Genomic DNA, 22,948 nt, shown 5'->3' with positions numbered 1-22,948 from the left:
CACCCTTGGTACACACCGAAATCTGTCTACCCGGTATACACACATAGCTTTGCACCCTTGTTACACACCCAAATCTGTCTACCCTGTATACACCCCATAGCTTTGCACCCTTGGTACACACCCAAATCTGTCCATCATGTATACACCCCATTGCTTTGCAACCTTGGTACACACCCAAATCTGTCTACCCTGTATACACCCCATAGCTTTGCACCCTTGGTACACACCCAAATCTGTCCATCATGTATACACCCCATAGCTTTGCACCCTTGGTACACACCCAAATCTGTTTACCCAGTATACACCCCATAGCTTTGCACCCTTGGTACATACCCAAATCTGTCTACCCAGTATACACCCCATAGCTTTGCACACTTGGTACACACCCAAATCTGTCTATACTGTATACACCCCATAGCTTTGCACCCTTGGTACACACCCAAATCTGTGTACCCTGTATACACCCCATAGCTTTGCACCCTTGGTACACACCGAAATCTGTCTACCCGGTATACACACATAGCTTTGCACCCTTGTTACACACCCAAATCTGTCTACCCTGTATACACCCCATAGCTTTGCACCCTTGGTACACACCCAAATCTATCCATCATGTATACACCCCATTGCTTTGCAACCTTGGTACACACCCAAATCTGTCTACCCTGTATACACCCCATAGCTTTGCACCCTTGGTACACACCCAAATCTGTCTATCATGTATACACCCCATAGCTTTGCACCCTTGGTACACACCCAAATCTGTCTACTCTGTATACACCCCATAGCTTTGCACCCTTGGTACACACCCAAATCTGTTTACCCTGTATACACCCCATAGTTTTGCACCCTTGGTACACACCCAAATCTGTCTACCAAGTATACACACATAGCTTTGCATCCTTGGTACACACCCAAATCTGTATACCCAGTATACACCCCATAGCTTTGCACCCTTGGTACATACCCAAATCTGTCTACCCAGTATACACCCCATAGCTTTGCACACTTGGTACACACCCAAATCTGTCTATACTGTATACACCCCATAGCTTTGCACCCTTGGTACACACCCAAATCTGTGTACCCTGTATACACCCCATAGCTTTGCACCCTTGGTACACACCGAAATATGTCTACCCGGTATACACACATAGCTTTGCACCCTTGTTACACACCCAAATCTGTCTACCCTGTATACACCCCATAGCTTTGCACCCTTGGTACACACCCAAATCTGTCCATCATGTATACACCCCATTGCTTTGCAACCTTGGTACACACCCAAATCTGTCTACCCTGTATACATCCCATAGCTTTGCACCCTTGGTACACACCCAAATCTGTCTATCATGTATACACCCCATAGCTTTGCACCCTTGGTACACACCCAAATCTGTCTACTCTGTATACACCCCATAGCTTTGCACCCTTGGTACACACCCAAATCTGTTTACCCTGTATACACCCCATAGTTTTGCACCCTTTGTACACACCCGAATCTGTCTACCAAGTATACACACATAGCTTTGCACCCTTGGTACACACCCAAATCTGTCTACCCAGTATACACCCCATAGCTTTGCACCCTTGGTACACACCCAAATCTGTCTACCCTGTATACAGCCCATATCTTTGCACCCTTGGTACACACCCAAATCTGTCTACCCTGTATACACCCCATAGCTTTGCACCCTTGGTACACACCCAAATCTGTCTACCCAGTATACACCCCATAGCTTTGCACCCTTGGTACACACCCAAATCTGTCTACCCTGTATACACCCCATAGCTTTGCACCCTTGGTACACACCCAAATTTGTCTACCTTGTATACACCCCATAGCTTTGCACCCTTGGTACACACCCAAATCTGTTTACTCAGTATACACCCCATAGCTTTGCACCCTTGGTACACACCCAAATCTGTCTACCCTGTATACATCCCATAGATTTGCACCCTTGGTACACACCCAAATTTGTCTACCTTTATACACCCCATAGCTTTGCACCCTTGGTACACACCCAAATCTGTCTACCCTGTATACACCCCATAGCTTTGCACCCTTGGTACACACCGAAATCTGTCTACCCGGTATACACACATAGCTTTGCACCCTTGTTACACACCCAAATCTGTCTACCCTGTATACACCCCATAGCTTTGCACCCTTGGTACACACCCAAATCTGTCCATCATGTATACACCCCATTGCTTTGCAACCTTGGTACACACCCAAATCTGTCTACCCTGTATACACCCCATAGCTTTGCACCCTTGGTACACACCCAAATCTGTCCATCATGTATACACCCCATAGCTTTGCACCCTTGGTACACACCCAAATCTGTTTACCCAGTATACACCCCATAGCTTTGCACCCTTGGTACATACCCAAATCTGTCTACCCAGTATACACCCCATAGCTTTGCACACTTGGTACACACCCAAATCTGTCTATACTGTATACACCCCATAGCTTTGCACCCTTGGTACACACCCAAATCTGTGTACCCTGTATACACCCCATAGCTTTGCACCCTTGGTACACACCGAAATCTGTCTACCCGGTATACACACATAGCTTTGCACCCTTGTTACACACCCAAATCTGTCTACCCTGTATACACCCCATAGCTTTGCACCCTTGGTACACACCCAAATCTATCCATCATGTATACACCCCATTGCTTTGCAACCTTGGTACACACCCAAATCTGTCTACCCTGTATACACCCCATAGCTTTGCACCCTTGGTACACACCCAAATCTGTCTATCATGTATACACCCCATAGCTTTGCACCCTTGGTACACACCCAAATCTGTCTACTCTGTATACACCCCATAGCTTTGCACCCTTGGTACACACCCAAATCTGTTTACCCTGTATACACCCCATAGTTTTGCACCCTTGGTACACACCCAAATCTGTCTACCAAGTATACACACATAGCTTTGCATCCTTGGTACACACCCAAATCTGTATACCCTGTATACATCCCATAGCTTTGCACCCTTGGTACACACCCAAATCTGTCTACCCTGTATACATCCCATAGATTTGCACCCTTGGTACACACCCAAATTTGTCTACCTTTATACACCCCATAGCTTTGCACCCTTGGTACACACCCAAATCTGTGTACCCTGTATACACCCCATAGCTTTGCACCCTTGGTACACACCGAAATCTGTCTACCCGGTATACACACATAGCTTTGCACCCTTGTTACACACCCAAATCTGTCTACCCTGTATACACCCCATAGCTTTGCACCCTTGGTACACACCCAAATCTGTCCATCATGTATACACCCCATTGCTTTGCAACCTTGGTACACACCCAAATCTGTCTACCCTGTATACACCCCATAGCTTTGCACCCTTGGTACACACCCAAATCTGTCTATCATGTATACACCCCATAGCTTTGCACCCTTGGTACACACCCAAATCTGTCTACTCTGTATACACCCCATAGCTTTGCACCCTTGGTACACACCCAAATCTGTTTACCCTGTATACACCCCATAGTTTTGCACCCTTGGTACACACCCAAATCTGTCTACCAAGTATACACACATAGCTTTGCATCCTTGGTACACACCCAAATCTGTCTACCCAGTATACACCCCATAGCTTTGCATTCTTGGTACACACATAAATCTGTCTACCCAGTATACACCCCATAGCTTTGCACCCTTGGTACACACCCAAATCTGTCTACCCTGTATACACCCCATAGCTTTGCACCCTTGGTACACACCCAAATCTGTCTACCCAGTATACACCCCATAGCTTTGCACCCTTGGTACACACCCAAATCTGTCTACCCTGTATACACCCCATAGCTTTGCACCCTTGGTACACACCCAAATCTGTCTACCCTGTATACACCCCATAGCTTTGCACCCTTGGTACACACCCAAATCTGTCTACCCAGTATACACCCCATAGCTTTGCACCCTTGGTACACACCCAAATCTGTCTACCCAGTATACACCCCATAGATTTGCACCCTTGGTACACACCCAAATCTGTCTACCCTGTATACAGCCCATATCTTTGCACCCTTGGTACACACCCAAATCTGTCTACCCTGTATACACCCCATAGCTTTGCACCCTTGGTACACACCCAAATCTGTCTACCCAGTATACACCCCATAGCTTTGCACCCTTGGTACACACCCAAATCTGTCTACCCTGTATACACCCCATAGCTTTGCACACTTGGTACACACCCAAATCTGTGTACCCTGTATACACCCCATAGCTTTGCACCCTTGGTACACACCCAAATCTGTTTACCCAGTATACACCCCATAGCTTTGCACCCTTGGTACATACCCAAATCTGTCTACCCAGTATACACCCCATAGCTTTGCACACTTGGTACACACCCAAATCTGTCTATACTGTATACACCCCATAGCTTTGCACCCTTGGTACACACCCAAATCTGTGTACCCTGTATACACCCCATAGCTTTGCACCCTTGGTACACACCGAAATATGTCTACCCGGTATACACACATAGCTTTGCACCCTTGTTACACACCCAAATCTGTCTACCCTGTATACACCCCATAGCTTTGCACCCTTGGTACACACCCAAATCTGTCCATCATGTATACACCCCATTGCTTTGCAACCTTGGTACACACCCAAATCTGTCTACCCTGTATACATCCCATAGCTTTGCACCCTTGGTACACACCCAAATCTGTCTATCATGTATACACCCCATAGCTTTGCACCCTTGGTACACACCCAAATCTGTCTACTCTGTATACACCCCATAGCTTTGCACCCTTGGTACACACCCAAATCTGTTTACCCTGTATACACCCCATAGTTTTGCACCCTTGGTACACACCCAAATCTGTCTACCAAGTATACACACATAGCTTTGCACCCTTGGTACACACCCAAATCTGTCTACCCAGTATACACCCCATAGCTTTGCACCCTTGGTACACACCCAAATCTGTCTACCCTGTATACAGCCCATATCTTTGCACCCTTGGTACACACCCAAATCTGTCTACCCTGTATACACCCCATAGCTTTGCACCCTTGGTACACACCCAAATCTGTCTACCCAGTATACACCCCATAGCTTTGCACCCTTGGTACACACCCAAATCTGTCTACCCTGTATACACCCCATAGCTTTGCACCCTTGGTACACACCCAAATTTGTCTACCTTGTATACACCCCATAGCTTTGCACCCTTGGTACACACCCAAATCTGTTTACTCAGTATACACCCCATAGCTTTGCACCCTTGGTACATACCCAAATCTGTCTACCCAGTATACACCCCATAGCTTTGCACACTTGGTACACACCCAAATCTGTCTATACTGTATACACCCCATAGCTTTGCACCCTTGGTACACACCCAAATCTGTGTACCCTGTATACACCCCATAGCTTTGCACCCTTGGTACACACCGAAATCTGTCTACCCGGTATACACACATAGCTTTGCACCCTTGTTACACACCCAAATCTGTCTACCCTGTATACACCCCATAGCTTTGCACCCTTGGTACACACCCAAATCTGTCCATCATGTATACACCCCATTGCTTTGCAACCTTGGTACACACCCAAATCTGTCTACCCTGTATACACCCCATAGCTTTGCACCCTTGGTACACACCCAAATCTGTCTATCATGTATACACCCCATAGCTTTGCACCCTTGGTACACACCCAAATCTGTCTACTCTGTATACACCCCATAGCTTTGCACCCTTGGTACACACCCAAATCTGTTTACCCTGTATACACCCCATAGTTTTGCACCCTTGGTACACACCCAAATCTGTCTACCAAGTATACACACATAGCTTTGCATCCTTGGTACACACCCAAATCTGTATACCCTGTATACATCCCATAGCTTTGCACCCTTGGTACACACCCAAATCTGTCTACCCTGTATACATCCCATAGATTTGCACCCTTGGTACACACCCAAATTTGTCTACCTTTATACACCCCATAGCTTTGCACCCTTGGTACACACCCAAATCTGTCTACCCTGTATACACCCCATAGCTTTGCACCCTTGGTACACACCGAAATCTGTCTACCCGGTATACACACATAGCTTTGCACCCTTGTTACACACCCAAATCTGTCTACCCTGTATACACCCCATAGCTTTGCACCCTTGGTACACACCCAAATCTGTCCATCATGTATACACCCCATTGCTTTGCAACCTTGGTACACACCCAAATCTGTCTACCCTGTATACACCCCATAGCTTTGCACCCTTGGTACACACCCAAATCTGTCCATCATGTATACACCCCATAGCTTTGCACCCTTGGTACACACCCAAATCTGTTTACCCAGTATACACCCCATAGCTTTGCACCCTTGGTACACACCCAAATCTGTCTACCCTGTATACACCCCATAATTTTGCACCCTTGGTACACACCCAAATCCGTCTATCATGTATACACCCCATAGCTTTGCACCCTTGGTACACACCCAAATCTGTCTACTCTGTATACACCCCATAGCTTTGCACCCTTGGTACACACAAAAATCTGTCTACCCTGTATACACCCCATAGCTTTGCACCCTTGGTACACACCCAAATCTGTCTATCATGTATGCACCCTATAGCTTTGCACCCTTGGTACACACCCAAATCTGTCTACCCTGTATACACCCCATAGCTTTGCACCCTTGGTACACACCCAAATCTGTCTACTCTGTATACACCCCATAGCTTTGCACCCTTGGTACACACCCAAATCTGTCTACTCTGTATACACCCCATAGCTTTGCACCCTTGGTACACACCCAAATCTGTGTACCCTGTATACACCCCATAGCTTTGCACCCTTGGTACACACCCAAATCTGTTTACCCAGTATACACCCCATAGCTTTGCACCCTTGGTACATACCCAAATCTGTCTACCCAGTATACACCCCATAGCTTTGCACACTTGGTACACAGCCAAATCTGTCTATACTGTATACACCCCATAGCTTTGCACCCTTGGTACACACCCAAATCTGTGTACCCTGTATACACCCCATAGCTTTGCACCCTTGGTACACACCGAAATCTGTCTACCCGGTATACACACATAGCTTTGCACCCTTGTTACACACCCAAATCTGTCTACCCTGTATACACCCCATAGCTTTGCACCCTTGGTACACACCCAAATCTGTCCATCATGTATACACCCCATTGCTTTGCAACCTTGGTACACACCCAAATCTGTCTACCCTGTATACACCCCATAGCTTTGCAACCTTGGTACACACCCAAATCTGTCTATCATGTATACACCCCATAGCTTTGCACCCTTGGTACACACCCAAATCTGTCTACTCTGTATACACCCCATAGCTTTGCACCCTTGGTACACACCCAAATCTGTTTACCCTGTATACACCCCATAGTTTTGCACCCTTGGTACACACCCAAATCTGTCTACCAAGTATACACACATAGCTTTGCACCCTTGGTACACACCCAAATCTGTCTACCCAGTATACACCCCATAGCTTTGCACCCTTGGTACACACCCAAATCTGTCTACCCTGTATACAGCCCATATCTTTGCACCCTTGGTACACACCCAAATCTGTCTACCTTGTATACACCCCATAGCTTTGCACCCTTGGTACACACCCAAATCTGTCTACCCAGTATACACCCCATAGCTTTGCACCCTTGGTACACACCCAAATCTGTCTACCCTGTATACACCCCATAGCTTTGCACCCTTGGTACACACCCAAATTTGTCTACCTTGTATACACCCCATAGCTTTGCACCCTTGGTACACACCCAAATCTGTTAACCCAGTATACACCCCATAGCTTTGCACCCTTGGTACATACCCAAATCTGTCTACCCAGTATACACCCCATAGCTTTGCACACTTGGTACACACCCAAATCTGTCTATACTGTATACACCCCATAGCTTTGCACCCTTGGTACACACCCAAATCTGTGTACCCTGTATACACCCCATAGGTTTGCACCCTTGGTACACACCGAAATCTATCTACCCGGTATACACACATAGCTTTGCACCCTTGTTACACACCCAAATCTGTCTACCCTGTATACACCCCATAGCTTTGCACCCTTGGTACACACCCAAATCTGTCCATCATGTATACACCCCATTGCTTTGCAACCTTGGTACACACCCAAATCTGTCTACCCTGTATACACCCCATAGCTTTGCACCCTTGGTACACACCCAAATCTGTCTATCATGTATACACCCCATAGCTTTGCACCCTTGGTACACACCCAAATCTGTCTACTCTGTATACACCCCATAGCTTTGCACCCTTGGTACACACCCAAATCTGTTTACCCTGTATACACCCCATAGTTTTGCACCCTTGGTACACACCCAAATCTGTCTACCAAGTATACACACATAGCTTTGCACCCTTGGTACACACCCAAATCTGTATACCCTGTATACATCCCATAGCTTTGCACCCTTGGTACACACCCAAATCTGTCTACCCTGTATACACCCCATAGATTTGCACCCTTGGTACACACCCAAATTTGTCTACCCTTTATACACCCCATAGCTTTGCACCCTTGGTACACACCCAAATCTGTCTACCCTGTATACACCCCATAGCTTTGCACCCTTGGTACACACCCAAATCTGTCTACCCTGTATACACCCCATAGCTTTGCACCCTTGGTACACACCCAAATCTGTCTACCCTGTATACACCTCATAGCTTTGCACCCTTGGTACACACCGAAATCTGTCTACCCAGTATACACCCCATAGCTTTGCACCCTTGGTACACACCCAAATCTGTCTACCCTGTATACACCCTATAGCTTTGCACCCTTGGTACACACCCAAATCTGTCTACCCTGTATACACCCCATAGCTTTACACCCTTGGTACACACCCAAATCTGTCTACCCTGTATACACCCCATAGCTTTGCACCCTTGGTACACACCAAAATCTGTGTAATAATAATAATGAGTTTAATTCAACCTTTCGCAGTATAGACTGGATTACAGGTGAGTCAGAGATACAAGTAAGCAATACAATTAAAGTACAATTAATAAAATGTAATTAGCATATTTAGCAGTAACGAACTCGTTGAAACGACTCGTATTAGTATGCCTCTGATAAGATTTAGATTTAGATATGAGATTATAACCTGGATCATGCGTAATGCGACGCCCTTTAATGATAGCAAAAAGAGGATTCTCTAGTTTGATTCTGTATACACCCCATAGCTTTGCACCCTTGGTACACACCCAAATCTGTCTACCCTGTATACACCCCATAACTTTGCACCCTTGGTACACACCCAAATCTTTCTACCCAGTATACACCCCATAACTTTGCACCCTTGGTACACACCGAAATCTGTCTACCCGGTATAAACACATAGCTTTGCACCCTTGTTACACACCCAAATCTGTCTACCCTGTATACACCCCATAGTTTTGCACCCTTGGTACACACCCAAATCCGTCTATCATGTATACACCCCATAGCTTTGCACCCTTGGTACACACCCAAAACTGTCTACTCTGTATACACCCCATAGCTTTGCACCCTTGGTACACACAAAAATCTGTCTACCCTGTATACACCCCATAGCTTTGCACCCTTGGTACACACCCAAATCTGTCTATCATGTATACACCCTATAGCTTTGCACCCTTGGTACACACCCAAATCTGTCTACCCTGTATACACCCCATAGCTTTGCACCCTTGGTACACACCCAAGTCTGTCTACTCTGTATACACCCCATAGCTTTGCACCCTTGGTACACACCCAAATCTGTCTACTCTGTATACACCCCATAGCTTTGCACCCTTGGTACACACCCAAATCTGTGTACCCTGTATACATCCTATAGTTTTGCACCCTTGGTACACACCCAAATCTGTCTACCCGGTATACACACATAGCTTTGCACCCTTGGTACACACCCAAATCTGTCTACCCTGTATACACCCCATAGCTTTGCACCCTTGGTACACACCCAAATCTGTCTACCCTGTATACACCCCATAGCTTTGCACCCTTGGTACACACCCAAATCTGTGTAATAATAATAATGAGTTTAATTCAACCTTTCGCAGTATAGACTGGATTACAGGTGAGCCAGAGATACAAGTAAGCAATACAATTAAAGTACAATTAATCAAATGTAATTAGCATATTTAACAGTAACAAACTCGTTGAAACGACTCGTATTAGTATGCCTCTGATAAGATTTAGATTTAGATCTGAGATTATAACCTGGATCATGCGTAATGCGACGCCCTTTAATGAGAGCAAAAAGAGGATTCTCTAGTTTGATTCTGTATACACCCCATAGCTTTGCACCCTTGGTACACACCCAAATCTGTCTACTCTGTATACACCCCATAGCTTTGCACCCTTGGTACACGCCCAAATCTGTGTACCCTGTATACACCCCATAGCTTTGCACCCTTGGTACACACCCAAATCTGTCTACCCAGTATACACCCCATAGCTTTGCACCCTTGGTACACACCCAAATCTGTCTACCCTGTATACACCCAATAACTTTGCACCCTTGGTACACACCCAAATCTTTTTACCCAGTATACACCCCATAACTTTGCACCCTTGGTACACACCCAAATCTGTCTACCCAGTATACACCCCATAGCTTTGCACCCTTGGTACACACCCAAAGCTGTCTACCCTATATACACCCCATAGCTTTGCACCCTTGGTACACACCCAAATCTGTCTACCCAGTATACACCCCATAGCTTTGCACCCTTGGTACACACCCAAAGCTGTGTACCCCATATATACCCCTACACTGCACACCTGCTTTAGACCCGATCTTGTGCATATGTTTGTCAGTGTCGTGTTTCTGTGATAAATTATCATTGCCTACATTGTTTGAGGGTTACTTATTGATGAAGACATGATGTTCTGAGAAACAAACACAAACACAAGCACTATTTTCACCTGTGAAAAGATGATTTTACAATCTAGATCAAACTAAGTGGAACCCCTCTCCCCTCTTGAATATTGGAGCATATGTACTTGATCATCTGACTGCAAGGGCATTTAAAGCTAAAGAAACACTTTTAACCAGTATTAGATGGGGGAGAAGGAGGGAATGTGTTACTCAGCCAAGTGTTCCATTTTTTTGTGGATTGCAGGATACGTTTTGATGAGACACCTCCGTACGTACATTCTCTATTTGAAGTTCTACTAAAACTTTAGTATTCCGCAAAAAAGGGACAGATTTAGGTATGTATGCTTGCTTTTGGGGTCCTGTTGTATTTATAAACCTTTTGACTCCTTTGCAGCAATAACTGCCCAACCCGCTGCCCAACGACAGAAGGCTCAGAAGAATGTCAAGCAGATGGCTGCCAAGCCTCGTGTGGGAGGCAAGCGATAAGCTTGGCACTGCTCTGTAAATTACCCTAATAAAACTCTGCTCAAAATTTTGTTCATCTTTTGATGATTCTTTGCTTATTCTGCGTTTTTTTTTTTCGCTCAATATAGAACAAGAAGCTGTTAAAATGTTTACAATGTATAGAGCACCAATGTTCCAGCAGTTTTTATAAAGTCTCTTTAAGGTATTTGCCTAAGCTAGCATTCACATCCACACCGATTCAAATGTTTTTTAGGAGTTCTATTTTGAAATTCCGGAAAAAAAAAGAAAACAGACCAATATCTTCACGCTACAAAGACCGATTTCTCATAAAAATGCTCTTGGCAGAGAGAGAAGTTAGCACAGACTGAGAAAGGGGATTTATTTTAATATCTTTTAACATAGTTACGATAAAGTTGTGGTAATTTCAACGAAGGATTACAAATCTAAGATCTGGTGCATCAGAAAAATGCAAGAATAAAGAGTAATAACACGAACGGGAAGGGAAGAGCGAACACCGATTTGAGGAACACACGGCGTCGGAAGGAGTAGGGTGCGGGAGTGAAGAGCAAGGAGCGATAAGACGAACCCACGGCGTCGGAGGGGGTAGGGTGCGGGAGGGAAGAGCAAGGGGCGATAAGACGAACCCACGGCGTCGGAGGAGGTAGGGTGCGGGAGTGAAGAGCAAGGGGCGATAAGACGAACCAACGGTGTCGGAGGTGGTAGGGTGCGGGAGGGAAGAGCAAGGAGCGATAAGACGAACCCATGGCGTCGGAGGGGGTAGGGTGCGGGAGTAAAGAGCAAGGAGCGATAACACGAACCCACGGCGTCGGAAGGGGTAGGGTGCGGGAGGGAAGAGCAAGGAGCGATAAGACGAACCCACGGCGTCGGAAGGGGTAGGGTGCGGGAGGGAAGAGCAAGGAGCGATAAGACGAACCCACGGCGTCGGAGGGGGTAGGTTGCGGGAGGGAAGAGCAAGGAGCGATAAGACGAACCCACGGCGTCGGAGGGGGTAGGTTGCGGGAGGGAAGAGCAAGGAGCGATAAGACGAACCCACGGCGTCGGAGGGGGTTGGGTGCGGGAGGGAAGAGCAAGGAGCGATAAGACGAACCCACGGCGTCGGAGGGGGTAGGGTGCGGGAGGGAAGAGCAAGGAGCGATAAGACGAACCCACGGCGTCGGAGGGGGTAGGGTGCGGGAGAGAAGAGCAAGGAGCAATAAGACGAACCCACGGCGTCGGAGGGGGTAGGGTGCGGGAGTGAAGAGCAAGCAGCGATAAGACGAACCCACGGCGTCGGAGGGGGTAGGGTGCAGGAGGGAAGAGCAAGGAGCGATAATACGAACCCACGGCGTCGGAGGGGGTAGGGTGCGGGAGAGAAGAGCATTGAGCGATAAGACGAACCCACGTCTTCGGAAGGGGTAGGGTGCGGGAGAGAAGAGCAAGGAGCGATAAGACGAACCCACGGCGTCGAAGGGGGTAGGGTGCGGGAGGGAAGAGCAAGGAGCGATAACACGAACCCACGGCGTCGGAGTGGGTAGGGTGCGGGAGGGAAGAGCAAGGGGCGATAAGACGAACCCACGGCGTCGGAGGGGGTAGGGTGCGGGAGAGAAGAGAAAGGAGCGACAAGACGAACCTGGAGGGGGTAGGGGGCGACAGGAGGATACCCTTGATATCAGGGGAAGTTCTTGACACATGGAATTTGTACTAAACCCAGGCTTGCACTGTATGCGTAGGAGGGGGGTTGGAGGGTGGGGGGCAATATGTGTGAGGCTCTTTGTCAAAATCATCGATTGTACTAAAAGTCCTTTTTCTCTTTTATTAAAAAAATGCCCTAATCTAAATCAATATTACATCCACACGCACACGTGTTCACACTATTTCATGGTTAATAAATCCATTACTGGACAACACTCACCTAAGGCTGAATAATGAGAAAGTTAAAATGTTTATACAGACCTTGGCGGCTGCTAAAAATTTAACGCTCACCAACTAACCATAAATACGCGGCCTTATCAATCCATAATCGGGGGGGGGGGGGGGGGTGAATAGATTCGCGGATCGCCGGATTCGGCCCCGAAATTGTCACGGACTGCGATAAGCTCTTAGTAAAAAAAAAAAAACTATGGCTACGTACGATATGCATCTGAAAAATCAGAAGTCAAGTCAGAACCATAAGACTATTCTATGTTGTGCTTTTTATAGCTGTGACTATAGCTGACTATTCTATTTCGTGCTTGTTATAGCTGTGACTATAGCTGACTATTCTATGCTGTGTTGGTTATAGCTTTGTTCAGTGTGGCGGTTTGAATAGCTGTGTTCAGTGTTCAGTATGCCAGTTTTGTGTTCAGTACTTCCAGTGGACCAGATCTTGATAATTCGCCGCAGGGCGCTTCTCAAATTCCTGATATGCGTTGCTTTGCGCATGCTCAGAAACTTTTTGTTTGGCAGCATCATGTGGGGGGCCCGCGACAGGCTTCAGGGACTCGTATGTAGATGATTGGCCCACCTCCTCGTAAGTGTGGTCCGAGTCTGCCGCCCTCGGTGTCATTTCAATGGGGTTGTCATAGCAGTGATCCGCATCATCAGCCTTGATACCTTCGGTGGAATGAATCCGTTTTCTGTTTTTCATGTATTTGCGCACGCGCCAGGAGATGAGACCGATAATTATGAGGCCACCCGCGGAGCAAGCAGAAACTATGGTTACTATGGTAACAGTGCCTGAGGCCTGCTTGGCTTGCTTTTTACCTGGAATAAAATAATAAATTGTTTCGATGTTACTTTCACGCAACTATTGTCAAGTGACTGACATAATAATTTCTATTGAGAGCTCAAAGAAATGTCGCGTAAGCACTTTCCCAACAAAAGGGCATAGAAATTTTACATGGTATCTCATGTCCCATTTACTTCGTTGACACCATTGTCTGAATGGCCAATTACTATTTATGCTAAGGATTTAAAGCATCTGCTTTACCTCAAAGAACGTCTTTTGTCGCTTTAATCAATATTATCATTTTAAGAACTCCAAGCATCTGCTTACATCAAGAGATCCTTTCATCTTCCTAAATTATAATTTCCAACACCCGTCCTTTCCGCAAAGGGAACGGCTTTCACCTTTTCCGGCACAAAGAAAATTACTTTGTAATAGTCAGCTATAGTCACAGCTATAACAAGCACGAAATAAAATAGTCAGCTATAGTCACAGCTATAACAAGCACAGCATAGAATAGTCAGCTATAGTCACAGCTATAACAAGCACAGCATAGAATAGTCAGCTATAGTCACAGCTATAACAAGCACGAAATAGAATAGTCAGTTATAGTCACAGCTATAACAAGCACGGCATAGAATAGTCAGCTATAGTCATAGCTATAACAAGCACAGCATAGAATAGTCAGCTATAGTCACAGCTATAACAAGCACGGCATAGAATAGTCAGCTATAGTCATAGCTATAACAAGCACAGCATAGAATAGTCAGCTATAGTCACAGCTATAACAAGCACGGCATATAATAGTCAGTTATAATCACAGCTATAACAAGCACGGCATAGAATAGTCAGTTATAGTCACAGCTATAACAAGCACGGCATAGAATAGTCAGCTAGAAGTCACAGCTATAACAAGCACGCCATAGAATAGTCAGCTATAGTCACAGCTATATAACAAGCACAGCATAGAATAGTCAGCTATAGTCACAGCTATAACAAGCACGAAATAGAATAGTCAGTTATAGTCACAGCTATAACAAGCACGGCATAGAATAGTCAGCTATAGTCACAGTTATAACAAGCATGGCATAGAATAGTCAGCTATAGTCCCAGCTATATCAAGCACAGCATAGAATAGTCAGCTATAGTCACAGCTATATAACAAACACAGCATAGAATAGTCAGTTATAGTCACAGCTATAACAAGCACAGCATAGAATAGTCAGCTATAGTCACAGCTATAACAAGCACGGCATAGAATAGTCAGTTATAGTCACAGCTATAACAAGCACGGCATAGAATAGTCAGCTAGAAGTCACAGCTATAACAAGCACGCCATAGAATAGTCAGCTATAGTCACAGCTATATAACAAGCACAGCATAGAATAGTCAGCTATAGTCACAGCTATAACAAGCACAGCATAGAATAGTCAGCTATAGTCACAGCTATAACAAGCACGGCATAGAATAGTCAGCTATAGTGACAGCTATAACAAGCACGGCATAGAATAGTCAGCTATAGTCACAGCTATATAACAAGCATGGCATAGAATAGTCAGCTATAGTCACAGCTATATAACAAGCACGGCATAGAATAGTCAGCTATAGTGACAGCTATAACAAGCACGGCATAGAATAGTCAGCTATAGTCACAGCTATATAACAAGCATGGCATAGAATAGTCAGCTATAGTCACAGCTATAACAAGCACGAAATAGAATAGTCAGCTATAGTCACAGCTATAACAAGCACGGCATAGAATAGTCAGTTATAGTCACAGCTATAACAAGCACGGAATAGAATAATCAGCTATAGTGGCAGCTATAACAAGCACGGCATAGAATAGTCAGCTATAGTCACAGCTATAACAAGCATGGCATAGAATAGTCAGCTATAGTCACAGCTATAACAAGCACGAAATAGAATAGTCAGCTAGAAGTCACAGCTATAACAAGCACGGCATATAATAGTCAGCTATAGTCACAGCTATAACAAGCACAGCATAGAATAGTCAGCTATAGTCACAGCTATAACAAGCACAGCATAGAATAGTCAGCTATAATCACAGCTATAACAAGCACGGCATAGAATAGTCAGCTATAGTCACAGCTATAACAAGCACGGCATAGAATTGTCAGCTATAGTCACAGCTATAACAAGCACGGCATAGAATAGTCAGCTATAGTCACAGCTATAACAAGCACAGCATAGAATAGTCAGCTATAGTCACAGCTATAACAAGCACAGCATAGAATAGTCAGCTATAGTCACAGCTATAACAAGCACGGCATAGAATAGTCAGCTATATTCACAGCTATATCAAGCACAGCATAGAGTAGTCAGCTATAGTCACAGCTATACGGTTCAATAGGAAGTGCACGTATAAAAAAGGGAGGCAGAGATAGGTAGAATTAGAGCAGACGACCCGGAGGAACCAGGACTGACGAAATTAAGCAAGTACCAATCTACGCTGTTATCTTGTCTACGTTGTCGCGAACCCCCCGTGACATTACAATGACTTATTATAACCTAGCTATCAGATGCCTGGGCGGAACAGACGAGAACGCTGGCTTTATGAAGCTTCGAGACCCTGAACTTATGTAAGAACTTGAGCGCGAGCGTGAAAACCATTGTCGTACCGGTACAATATGGGGTCTTTTTTTGTTTTTAAAATTTTATTGTAGATATTTTTGGTTTTGACATTTTGGTCTATATTGATGAATGATAATGAGACTTACCCATGCCTGGAAGAGTATCGGTAGGAGTTTGTGTCGTAGGACCAGATGGTGTACTCTCTTGAGCTTAAATATCAATCAGGACTAACATTATAGCAGATACTAAAGGATAACTCGCCCTCGAATATACGAGACAGACAGACAGAAGGACAAGAAAACGGATGGTCATTACCATTTGTGTGGTCACGGTCTTGTGTGCTCTGTGGTCGAGTTGTTGTTACAGGGGCTGTACAAAAAAGTAATTAAGCAGTAATAAATATTCATTACTTAATAAAATGGATCAGATATCTATATATACGCCGTTTAACTTAGCCTTGGTACCTATACACGTCTTCCCGTCGCCAATAAGACCGTCAGGACACGATCGACACAACACACTATCCGGGATTTCTCTGCACTTAACTACTGGGTAACACGTGTCTTTGCCACAAATGCGCTCTTTCTCATCACATAGGGCGCCTTTATAGCCCACGTGACATCGGCAAGTGTAGTTGTTTATTCCATCGATACATGTTCCTGAGAATGAATGATCAAAATTTCAACAACAATTGTCGAGCCCCGATAACGGATCCTCCAAAAGAAATGTGGAAACATTGGGTCATCGGGGTGTTGTTCGAATGAAGATGTTCGAATAACAGAGTGTTCTTGTTACCGTGGGTTCGGGTTTCTGGGTATTCGGGTTACTGGGTGTTCGAGTTATTGAGGGTTCGGGTTATTGAGGGTTCGGGTTACAGGATGTTCGAGTTTTTGAGTTTTCGGGTTACTGGATGTTCGAGTTATAAAGGGTTCGGGTTACTGGGTGTTCGGGTTATTGAGGGTTCGGGTTACTGAGAGTTCGGGTTATTGAGGGTTCGGGTTACTGAGTGTTCGGGTTATTGAGGGTTCGGGTTACTTGGTGTTCGGGTTATTGAGGATTCGGGTTACTGGGTGTTCGAGTTATTGAGGGTTCGGGTTACTGGGTGTTCGGGTTATTGAGGATTCGGGTTACTGGGTGTTCGAGTTATTGAGGGTTCGGGTTACTGGGTGTTCGGGTTATTGAGGATTCGGGTTACTGGGTGATCGGGTTATTGAGTGTTCGGGTTACTGGGTGTTCGGGTTATTGAAGTTTCACCCCTAGCACCTTAACGTTGTCCATCAAATTCCCACATACCCCTCTTACCACTGTAAGCATTACTACGCGACCACCTGAAGTCGATCGGCGATTGGCGATTATCAGCCGTCAATCAAAGGTTGCACGTTTTTCGGCGTGACGCGAAGTCAGGCCTTCTTTAGTAGAAATGGAAGCGAGTTGCAGCAAAGAAGTTGTGTGGCGGAGGTTGAGCTCGCTGAGGTGGAGGAGAATCAGATTTGGGATGATCCCAACACCTTTTAAGGTGTTGGGATCAAATACTTAAAAGTATTTGATAGTGAAGGAGGAACGCAGTTTTTTTTTTTTTTCGGCTTGTAGCTGTCAAAACACTTTTCGCGCCGGAGTTGTAAACTGAAAAGATGGCTGAGTAAATTGAGTTTTTTGGGGGGTACTCCACTTATTTTTGGGTAGGAAAGTGCCGCCGAGGTCTCCAAAACCTGACCCTATCAGAGAACAAAAATCTTCGATTTTTATACCCAACCAAAGACCTACGGCTAAAATTACATACCCTACCGCTCAAAATTATACCCAATAAGTCGTAATTAAAGCGGAAATTCACTGTCAATCAAATGGTGTTTAAATAAATAGTCTTTTCCGCTTAATGCGGCAATGTGTGTATTGGTCATCCATACTGACAACATTATCCACTCTACCAGAGACCTAACAAGAAAACAAGCAAAAAGCGAAAAAAAGATACCCTATCGTAGACCTCAAGAGCCCAAACACCCTACCCTAAAGGGCGGCACATACCCGTATAACAAATATGAGGGAGTACCCACCCCCTTCGGGCTAGCTTTCTTGTTTTTCCACGCCGTTTGCGCTACTCGATCGAGCCACTGTGCAAATATAAGCGCTTTATTTTCTCCACAAACGTTTTGCTAACTTTCAATACATCAGCGATTTTCGTGTTATTCAAGCCATCCTGAACGAGCAAGTAAATAACTCTCCAACGAAGAGCAAGTGGGTAACTTCGAACCATTTCGATCAGTTATGGCGGCTTTCCGTTTCAGGTACCGGCTCCATTTGATTGACGGCTGAGAATCGCCAATTGCCAATCGCCGATTAAGTTCCGGTGGTCGCGTAACAATGCATACAGTGGTAAAACCCGATGAAAGGCAATAGCATTTTCAAACTTCATTAATTATTCAATAGCTATTTTGCCAATCTGGTGAACGGTTCTGGTCACAAGAATGGAACTATTCTAGCGAGACTCTAAAAGCGTGACCAAATAGGTCTCATTCCCTGGAGAAAGCGGAGTCGAATAAAAGTGAGTTTTGAATGTTCTCACTACATAAACCATTACATTTACTACTTAACTAACATTACTCGATTAAGGTTTTTTTTTATTATTAATAAGTACATGCTAGATCAAATATAATCGCTCATGCAAACGTGATATTTTAATATCGTGCAAACGTGCTACACACAAACATGGTAACTAAAATGTACCATAAAGAATGGGGGTAATGGTGACAAATGATTCACAAGATTACCACCTCGCCATCATTCCACGGGCTTTCACCTTCTTACCGTTGACACAAAAGCTAGATTGGCAATCATCAATGTCACTTTCACATCGGCTTCCGTTGAATCCCGCAGGGCAGGCGCACTCGTACTGGCCAGACCCCCGTGGGTGGTAGGGGTGGGAATGGCATGTTCCCCCGTGTTGGCACGGGCACTCCATCGCCTTTACAGTAACTGTCGTTGTATCGCTGGCGTTGCACTCATCGGTGGCTACGAATTTGAACGTCTTGCTGTCGGAGGTTGTCATGGTGATGTTCACTTGTCCATCTGGCGTGAACACGTAGCCCTGCGCGTCGGTGTTGGCAAGGGAGTACGTAACGGGACGGTTATCTGGATCCAGAGCTTCAATCTAAAGCGATAACATCTCTCCAACTAATGCGAATTGAACTGGAAGTGTGGTGAAAACAGGCGGGAAATTAACTGAAAAAGATATTTAAGTAATATTTAGTCAATATAAAATTGCCACTTCATTGAAATAGCCAGTGTCTTCATTATCAAATATAAATATAAAGTAAAAACTAAAGTTCAAACTTCGGACACCGATTTTGTTCTTGACTTCTTCGCTTCGAATGCATGTATCCGTAAAGTGTTGCCGTGCGTAAATAGCGCCACAAAATCACGTATTCCATTTTGTAGCATTTTGAATTCTAAATTATTCAAACTATTTACTTCAAAGTTTGTGATGACCATGAATCACTGGCTAAAAGATTCCTCTATCATTTTCACCATTACGCTTGTTCCATGTAAACTGACTGTTTGCGTTTCACAATTACGCTTGTTCAATGTAAACTGACTGTTTGCGTTTCAGCATTACGCCTGTTCCATGTAAACTGACTGTTTGCGTTTTACAATTACGCCTGTTCCATGTAAACTGGCTCTTTGCGTTTTTCCTTTACGCCTGTTCCATGAAAACTGACTGTTTGCGATATACCTTTAAGCCTGTTTCATGTAAACTGACTGTTTATGTTTAACCTTTACGCCTGTTCCATGTAAACTGGCTCTTTGCGTTTTACCTTTACGCCTGTTCCATGTAAACTGACTGTTTGTGTTTTACCTTAAAGCCTGTTCCATGAAAACTGACTGTTTGCGTTTTACCTTTACGCCTGTTCCATGTAAAAATGACTGTTTGCGTTTTACCTTTACGCCTGTTCCATGTAAACTGACTGTTTGCGTTTTACCTTTACGTGTGTTCCATGTAAACTGGCTCTTTGCGTTCTACATTTAGGCCTGTTCCATGTAAACTGGCTCTTTGCGTTATACATTTACGCCTGTTCCATGTAAATTTGGCGTTTCCCAAGAGTCGAAAGTCAGAGACCCGAGACTTATAGGCCGAAAGTCGGAAAGATATCTAAAATATCGAGGAGTTTTACTTTTCCTCGCTCATGAATTTTATTTTTACTTTAAAACATATTTCAGATATCTTGTTCGACTCTCGGCGTTTCACAATTACGCTTGTTCCATGTAAACTGACTGTTTGCGTTTCAGCATTACGCCTGTTCCATGTAAACTGACTGTTTGCGTTTTACAATTACGCCTGTTCAGTGTAAACTGGCTCTTTGCGTTTTTCCTTTACGCCTGTTCCATGAAAACTGACTGTTTGCGATTTACCTTTAAGCCTGTTTCATGTAAACTGACTGTTTATGTTTTACCTTAACGCCTGTTCCATTTAAACTGACTGTTTGTGTTTTACCTTAAAGCCTGTTCCATGAAAACTGACTGTTTGCGTTTTACCTTTACGCCTGTTCCATGTAAAAATGACTGTTTGCGTTTTACCTTTACGCCTGTTCCATGTAAACTGACTGTTTGCGTTTTACCTTTACGTGTGTTCCATGTAAACTGGCTCTTTGCGTTCTACATTTAGGCCTGTTCCATGTAAACTGGCTCTTTGCGTTCTACATTTACGCCTGTTCCATGTAAATTTGGCGTTTCCCAAGAGTCGAAAGTCAGAGACTCGAGACTTATAGGCCGAAAGTCGGAAAGATATCTAAAATATCGAAGAGTTTTACTTTTCCTCGCTCATGAATTTTATTGTTACTTTGAAACATATTTCAGATATCTTGTTCGACTCTCGGCGTTTCACAATTACGCTTGTTCCATGTAAACTGACTGTTTGCGTTTCAGCATTACGCCTGTTCCATGTAAACTGACTGTTTGCGTTTTACAATTACGCCTGTTCCATGTAAACTGGCTCTTTGCGTTTTTCCTTTACGCCTGTTCCATGAAAACTGACTGTTTGCGATTTACCTTTAAGCCTGTTTCATGTGAACTGACTGTTTATGTTTAACCTTTACGCCTGTTCCATGAAAACTGACTGTTTGCGTTTTACCTTTACGCCTGTTCCATGTAAACTGGCTCTTTGCATTTTACCTTTACGCCGACTCCATGTAAATTGGCTGGTATCTGGCTGGCATTGACGACACCACTCGTTCGATTTAGCATCGTTTTGCGCAAAACAGTGGCCATTGATCAATGAAACGTTCATGGGAATCAGTTTAAGGCATATCGGCGAAAAGGGGACACAAGACGGCGTATTTAGGGACGAGCTAGGTGCTATATGCTCGATTGATGCAAGGAAGCACGGCAGAATGTGCTTCATTAAACGCGCGATTGAGATTATTACGAAAATAAACCACTTTGTTATGGAATCTTGGTAAACCCCAAGAGTCGAAAGTCATAGACTTGAGACTTAAAGGATATCTGAAATATTGAAGAGTTTTACTTTTGACATATTTCAGATATCTTGTTCGACTCTCGGCCTATCAGTCTCGACTCTAGGGGTTTACCCAGACTCCTTTGTTATGCAACGCGTCATGTATGTTTGTTTTGTAAGGGGAGTTATCAGTAGCGCTGTTGGGGGTGTGGGGCTCGGATTATGAAGTGGATTATGTTTGTCAACTGTGTCTTTGTTCGTATCATCGGCCCGGAGATATGGGATACGCGTAGTGTCGACACGAAGTGCCGACGAAGGATGCACGATGTGCATCTCCCTCTCTTCGGAAAGCATTCGTTAAATAAGAATACATTTTGCCGTGCTCCCTTGATTGATGTGCTCATTTTTTTATGTTTGTTAATCCCTTCTGTCTATTGGTATTAGTAAATCTATCAAAATGATAGGGGGGGGGGGGGGGGGCGGGTCTGTCCCTTACTCGGTGGAAAATAGTTAACAAATGTTTTCGTGTTATAGATGGTGCCATTCTATAGAATTGTAATCAAGTTAACGGGATTGTCGAGTTATCGAGGCCTAGATCCTTCGGATGACTTTTTATAGCTGGTGATATTCGGGATATATTTCCCAGGGGGGGAGGGGAAGGGGGCGTTCGTATACATACCCTGAGGACACAAGTGCCTGTCTTGCTGCACCTCATACAGACGGAGTCGTACGATATAAACCTCATCTTTTGATGACTTGCGTCGATCTT

The 22,948-nt window shown here is 44.7% G+C and overlaps 3 protein-coding genes across 3 annotated transcripts in view; all 3 read right to left on the bottom strand.

The window, feature by feature from the left end:
• LOC5503660 (tripartite motif-containing protein 45) overlaps positions 1–22,948 on the bottom strand; it is a 78,972-nt gene that overhangs the window by 41,005 nt on the left and 15,019 nt on the right. The gene's annotated exons all lie outside the window — the stretch shown is intronic.
• LOC116615461 (von Willebrand factor D and EGF domain-containing protein) overlaps positions 1–22,948 on the bottom strand; it is an 81,274-nt gene that overhangs the window by 56,534 nt on the left and 1,792 nt on the right. Inside the window, exon 4 of the mRNA XM_048722051.1 lies at positions 22,859–22,948. This exon is cut by the window's right edge and continues 168 nt beyond it. Coding sequence (XP_048578008.1) covers positions 22,859–22,948 — 90 coding nt within the window. The remainder of the gene's footprint in view (positions 1–22,858) is intronic.
• LOC125556752 lies at positions 13,237–17,191 on the bottom strand. Its single transcript, XM_048722058.1, has 3 exons — positions 17,049–17,191; positions 16,880–16,942; positions 13,237–14,179 (listed from the first exon to the last, which is right to left on the bottom strand). Exons 2-3 carry the CDS (start codon positions 16,881–16,883, stop codon positions 13,779–13,781), a joined length of 405 nt encoding a protein of 134 aa, XP_048578015.1. The 5' UTR covers positions 16,884–16,942; positions 17,049–17,191; the 3' UTR covers positions 13,237–13,778.

This window comes from Nematostella vectensis, chromosome 14, assembly GCF_932526225.1.
Source record: "Nematostella vectensis chromosome 14, jaNemVect1.1, whole genome shotgun sequence".
Taxonomy (NCBI): Eukaryota; Metazoa; Cnidaria; class Anthozoa; order Actiniaria; family Edwardsiidae; genus Nematostella; species Nematostella vectensis.
The sequence above is the reverse complement of the archived record's forward strand: the minus strand, read 5'-3'. Positions and strand labels throughout refer to the sequence as shown.